The 6,744-nt window shown below is 45.7% G+C and overlaps 1 protein-coding gene across 1 annotated transcript; it reads right to left on the bottom strand.

Annotated features, from left to right (window-relative positions):
• Nucleotides 1–1,650: 1,650 nt before the first annotated feature.
• On the bottom strand, nt 1,651–5,455 carry LOC120697123 (mannosyl-oligosaccharide 1,2-alpha-mannosidase MNS3-like). The gene is made up of 6 exons (XM_039980253.1): nt 5,161–5,455; nt 3,308–4,257; nt 2,904–3,165; nt 2,551–2,748; nt 2,274–2,422; nt 1,651–2,191 (listed from the first exon to the last, which is right to left on the bottom strand). The coding sequence occupies exons 1-6, from the start codon at nt 5,257–5,259 to the stop codon at nt 1,921–1,923; spliced, it is 1,929 nt and encodes a 642-aa protein (XP_039836187.1). The 5' UTR covers nt 5,260–5,455; the 3' UTR covers nt 1,651–1,920.
• Nucleotides 5,456–6,744: the final 1,289 nt, after the last annotated feature.

Genomic DNA, 6,744 nt, shown 5'->3' with positions numbered 1-6,744 from the left:
GATGATACCTTAGACTTGAGAGATGGATGCGTGTGTATGACACAGTTTCAGATTTCCGACAGGTACCTGTTTGCGTACTCCAGATCACATGGGGAGCAGGATACAATGCACTGTTGTGATATCTTGCGTTTGCTTGCCAGATCAACACTGGACTTGTTGACTGTGAGATGTTTCTCAGGCCAGGGCAGTCCTGATCAGAGAGCACAGGCACAGCTGGTTCACGGTGGGCTTATTACCATTACAATCAGGTGATCGAGTTTAAGGATAACCCATCAGGATCAGGCAGTCAATTTGGAAGGTTCTCCAATGAACAATGATCGATCTTGTGGAGGAAGAAAAATGTTGAGGCTTGTAGTTGGAGTTGGAGCCCCCAAGACCGAGAAGACATTTTCAGCAACGCAAGGGCCAAGGGCCACCACGCCCACTTCCGGCGCTTGGACCTCGCCGGCGGGCAGCGAGCGGGTCCCTTCGTGGCAACCCCAGCCCGACGCCGCCGCGTGGCCGCCGCTTATTCCCTAGGGCGAAACCCACGGGCGCAGCGGGGCCGGGGAGGGAGGCGCCCACGCGGCCTCCAGCCCCGCCGCCCGCCGCGTGTCCTCCGGCCGCAATGGAGAGGAATCCGCTGGCGTGGCCAGTCAGACGGGTCGGGCGTCCGCGCGCCCCGTGGTCCACCGTCCCCACCCCACCACCCTCCACCGCTGGCCCCGCGGCCGGGACGCGCGCCACCACCCCGGCAAGGACGCGGACGCAGCGGGAGCTGGCGCGCGGGCGCCCGGACAGCGAGGCCGCCCCCGTGTGCCGGTGCCCATGCCCGTGCCCGTGCCGTGCCCCCCCGCGTCGCGCTCGCGCCGTGCGTGGGAATTGCGGCACGGTGCCGCGGAGGAGGGTGGCGCTGCCGCGCTGGCGCCGGTGGACGCGCCGCCACCAGCACTCCAGCAGCCTCCAGCAAGGCAGCAGCAGCAGCCGGTTCCGTCCGCTTTCCCTCCCACTCGCCAGTCTCAACGCAACCCAACCATACTGATTACTGATGATGCTCCTCCGTCCGCACACGGTTTCTGGGATTCTGGCCGCGGCTGGACTGGAAAACAATCTGAATTGGAATTTGTTCGTTTCAGCTTCAGTTTGTTGTCCCAGCTCCACAAGAGAGTTTTGAACCCACGGCTCGATACACAGAATGGAAAGAATATATACGAAATTGTCATCTCAGATTTGAACGAACCTACTTATGCTCAGGACACGCGAAAGCTGGGAACTATATAAAAAGAAAGAAAGAAACTGATCGCTTCGCACTTGACATGTCAGGTAAGAGGCAATGTCTACCCATCAAGAGGAAGAACCAATTCTGTGACATTTTGATCAACATCTCAATGAACAAGACAGATAAACCGAAAAGATGATGGAGACAGACAGGACTTTAATTTGTGCACTGCTTGGCCATTGCTATATCCTGAATTTTGAGCAACTTCCTAAAAAGAGTGAGTTGCAATGTGCTACACTGTGATGAAACTAGGGAAACCCGAGGTGAAATAAACAATGTATCAGCAACAGCTGGAAATGATAAAGGTGCTGCTCCTACTCACCAGTTAAACTTGGAGAAATCTTGGAACAGCAACGGACAAGAAAGGATAGATGACAATTATAGACAAATTCTTGGTGTAACAGCCAACTGATTTCAAAATTTCAAGTTAGATTGTACAGTCTAAAAGTTTATGGCCTTCCAATAAACACAATTGAAAAGCCAAAAATCCTCAAAATCAAGCATGGCTATTCTATGATCATGAGTCTGCCTCCAAGAATGATCTTATGTTGCTTCAAGCTCATGCAAGGGATTCTCACTCCTCCGACTATGCTGTCAAGTATATTTCTCATATATCTGTTACTTCTCTCATCATGATCATACAACAGTTATACACTTCTAAACTATACAGAATGTGAAGCCTGTTCCATAGACCTCATGACTGGAAGAGGATGGGCCTCTGTATTGAATACATACTTATCTAGCGGAAGAGTATTGCTTTCATCAAACAGCAAATACAAATATTTCAATGTTTCTCCAAGGAAGAAAGTTTCCATTTTGTCTCTCCTATGAGGAGGTAGGCTCGTGACATCATCTAAGGAACTGTAACCACCCGAATCAACTTTTGTGTATTTCTCAAACGCCTGAAAGATCTGCCAACCCCACTCCCTATACCTGTTTGTGAAAAAGCAATAAAAAAATGAGCAAACAGTGACATGATGCAATCTGAAAAGTAGTCAATTTCCCAAAATCTTACTTGGGATCCTCTGTAATTCTGTGCAAAACAAATAGTGATTCCACAGTCTCTGGGCGTAGAAGATTGTGCCGATCAAGTGGTTTTATTATAATATCATTGACATATTTGTTGCTTTTGTTACCGCCATCAGGTCCCCCTTCTGGATTACCCTGTAGAAACCACGTGCCATTAGTGATTTGTTTGGAAAATCAACATGTACATTTAAAGATCAGAAAATAAAATGTAATATCGACCAAACTCATGATTAGGATACCCACTAACTAGGACAAGCCCTTACCTCAATGTGGAAATAAGCTATTTCAGGAGCAAGGCCAGTAGAGGTGACAAAGTACATCTCAACACATGTTTTGGCAAGATCTTCAGCAAGCTGGAGATTTTCGATGTCTTCATCAGTCAACAAATTACTCTCAAGAGCTTTTTTCTTGGTGATACCTTTAGTTGCACCAAGGGCAAGGGTACCAGGAAGAAAACACACCTGCAAAATGAAGACATCCCATTGCTATTTATCAAGGAAGTCGTGCAGCAAACAATAAAGATCTCAAAAGCTTGCCCAGGGGAAAATATCATTATAAGGATAAAATGATTTCTCAATTGAGTGCAAGAGGATTGATGTTCAATGAGAGTACATACCAGGTGATCCATTTTAGGACTGAAATCACCATTTCGTCCAAATGGAAGCTCCCCGACAAAGACCAACTTGTTTGGAACAGTTTTCCGAACAAGAAGATGCTTGACCCCTCTCATTGCTTCAGTATACATTTCAAACAGATACTTCAAACTACTGTCACGACTTTCCACTTGCTGAATCCACACTTTTAGTAGATACTCATAGTAACTGTCACCACGAGATCCTAATCTAATATTCTCGCCACTAAATTGACCAGAGGAGGGGCTGCACATGTAAACAAGAACAAGAAAATAAAGATTTCCTCTAAAATTTGATGCCTTTGAATGCAGTACAATGGAATAGCATTAAGATGGAATGCGAAAGCAATTTAGTTGCAAAAATATAGGAGGGTCGAAACAATACATACTTAATGTAAATAGGCACCAGTCCCTGCACCTTTGGGAGTGTTCTCATATGCTCTAACACCTTCATTGCCTCCCTGTCATACTTCGGATCCCCTGATACTCTGCTGAGGTAACTGAACTCTAGTTGCAATGTTGAAGCCTCTGAGGTACTGCTTAAGCCATCTGGGGCTGCATGTGCAGTGCGGTCACGAAGAATAACATCACTTAAAGGTATAGCTGTTGGGCTTGATGTAAAAGCCAACAATAGCCTGTCTGCCAAATCCTTTGAAACTTCCAAAAGTCTCTCCGGATTAGCCTTTTTATATGATGCTGGTATCCCAGAGTCAACTGATCCTGCATGATCGCCACCACTCAAATGGTATGCACTAAGAAGCCCTCCCAAGACACGGATGGTAGTTTCAAATAAATTAACCTGCCCTTTCTCACTGATTCTTTTCATTAGGTTCTCCTCGATCCATTTTGACGCTTCAGAAACAACATCATCAGCACCCATTATTATCGCAGTGTCCAAAGAATCCACAATTGTAGCACCTAAACCTCCTAATCCATCAGTGCCCCTGTGGCTCAAAGGCATAAGCTCATCATAACCCATTGCATAATTCCGGTAACCAGACCATGCATGTTCAAATGCTTCTTTAACTTTCTTCTGCCTAGATGTCCACTCAGATGGAGACTGCTGAAGCAGAGAATTATTTTTGTAGATTTCATTTGGTGGGAGACGTGGGGGCAGCCTTGGTGCTTTTCTCCAAAATGTGCGAATACTGGGAGCTCTCCTGACATTGTTATTATTTACTTCTTTGCCATGTAGCTCATCAGGTACAAGACCCTCTGGGCTTTTGTGCAGAAATAAGTATAATAGGCCAGAAACCATCAACAGGCTCAAGAATTTACCAACAGTGAACTTTCCACAACGGTACTTGCTGCTGTTAGTAGCCAGGGACTGTACAAACATCTACATATGAGAATAAAAAAACATTTAGAGAGAATACCAACTAACGATACCATAACAGTCTCGAATACAAGTCCCTATATGCAAGAATCGAAAAACAATTTATGCAAAGGGATGTTGCTCCATCATCTCTAGAGGATTGACAGAGATCAGTTTTTCTCAGACATGACAACTGTAGTACTGAAGTTTCCAAAAGTGAAGTAAGACAAACAGCAACCAAATGTAAAGTACCGAAACGAGCGTTACTACAATTTATAATATCCAAACGAGCGTTACGACCTAATAACATATTCCGAATTTTGGCGCCAAACATGCTCAAATATTGCAGATATATAATGTAACATGGTCTACAAATTCTTCGATCCATGATCTGAGATGATCATTACATTTATTTCATTAGCTGTATCTAAACTACAAGCAATGGACGAGGTACAATTGTTGAAGCACATGCGCGAGAAAGAGAAATTATATGAGACCACGCCAACTTCTTGAACCCTCAAGGTAAACCAAGCCAAACGCTGACGAGCATACACAAACCTCCTGATGAAAACAACCATTTGATCTAGGAGATGACCTCAAGCAGATCGAAACAACCTAGTGCAGCAGGCCAGCAGCGCCTTAGACATCGGAACAGCCAACCAGAGGCAATTTCAACAGTGACTACCGCACATCCAATGCCACGGAACCCTCATTCCACCCAAAATCGCAAGTCGCGACACCTTTCGACCTCCCCAACGACGCAACCGACCAATCGCACCAACGATTCAGGTCGCCGCTGCAATCGCCACAGAGATCAAGCTTCAACCCCCAAGTAGAGCTACCTCTCTAGTCTAGGGCGAAAAAAACTCCTATTTTTGGGACAAAACAATGGGGGCTTGGATCGGGAGGGAGGCGCAGGTGCGGCACCTTGAGGCGGGAACGGTGGCGGAACTTGGCGTTGTTGTAGGCGCCGCCGGCGCCCACATCACGCATCGAGTAGGGGAGGGGGCCCGAACCGCCGCTCATCCGCGCGGGAGCGGGGTGGCGCCGGGGAGGGCCTTCTAGAAGCTTCTGGAGGGTGGCGGGGTCTGCCTGCGGCGCGCGAGATCCGGGTGGGGGTGAGAGGGAGGAGCTTGACGCGGGGCAGACGGGGAGAGAGGGGGGAGTGAGAAAGGGGTGGGTTGGGTTGGATGTCCGCCTGTCCGGTTCGCCGTTTCCAGTGTTGACTGTTTACTTCAACTTCCAACACATCACAAATCTATACTTTGCAACATGTATGAGAATTTTTTTTTCTTCGAGTAACATGTGTGAGTATGTCTGCTCCTATTTGTATAACTGCTCTTTAATTAGAATTTCACTGTATATCTAGATTTAGAAGAAATTATGTATTGTTGATATGTACGGAGGACGGAAAAATAACAGCTGTAATGTTAAAATGTCCATACTTTACAAAATTACCAGGAAAAGATTGAGTTTTAGAATTGTAGTATGAAAAGGAAGATCGGTAGTTGATTTTGAGCATTGACGTTAAGAAGACACTGCTAATTGAAAAAAAAGGAAAAGAAAAACTCACCGCTCCCCCAACATCCTACCATTTTCAGTCAAGCCTCGACCAATATAAACTCAGGTATGAATGCTATCTCAGGCAATTCTTTTAGTATTTTGAACTCAATGGATCATGAATTTCTGGGGGATTTTGCTGTAAATTGTGACATTCATCATGGGGGTCTGAGTAGGAGGTTGTGGAAACCTTGAGTGCAATAAAACTGGAGGAAATGGCTCGGACAGTCATTGCTGAAGCAATATACAGAAAAAAAGGAAAAATTGATGAAGGACATGCATACTTTGGAGGGGGAGAATTTAGAACTAAAATATGTTGACAACCAACAAAAAAAAACTGGAGACAACTCAAGGCTCCATCAGAAAAACACCCAAGAAGAAAAGAGAGGGGGGGGGGATAGGCTGAGCAGTGAACTCAAAAGGATTAGTTATCAATGAGAATTCTCTTCTGGAATATAAGGGGAATGGGGCAAGAATACGACAATTGAAGGAGCTTCTGGCCCAAGAAAAGGCTCACTCCAGGGAAACATTTTGTATGGAACTGGATACCAGCTGTGGGGCATTCTGGAGGCATTTTGGTTGGGGGTGAAGAATGATATCTTGGAAATAGAAGGCTGGGAGTTGGGGACTTTTTTTGTGAGTGCTACCATCAGAAACAGGAGGACTAATTTGAGATGGGAATTAATTACTGTGTGTGGCCCAGCAAATCATGATATGTCTTTGCAGTTCTTGGAGGAAATAGACAAAAAATGTGTCAGATGCCTATTGCCAAGTATCATTGGGGGGGGGGGGGGTTAATCTAGAGAAAATTAGATTCATGCCACCACAACTCCGTGAAATTGGGTTTTACGTTGAAAATCATGCCACTCAATGGCATGGATTTCAACATGAAATCCAATTTCAAGAAGTTGTAGTGGCATGGATCCAACTGACCCTTTAATCTAATCCGGT

This window comes from Panicum virgatum, chromosome 3K, assembly GCF_016808335.1.
Source record: "Panicum virgatum strain AP13 chromosome 3K, P.virgatum_v5, whole genome shotgun sequence".
Lineage (NCBI taxonomy): Eukaryota > Viridiplantae > Streptophyta > Magnoliopsida > Poales > Poaceae > Panicum > Panicum virgatum.
This window is presented reverse-complemented; position numbering and strand designations above follow the sequence as displayed.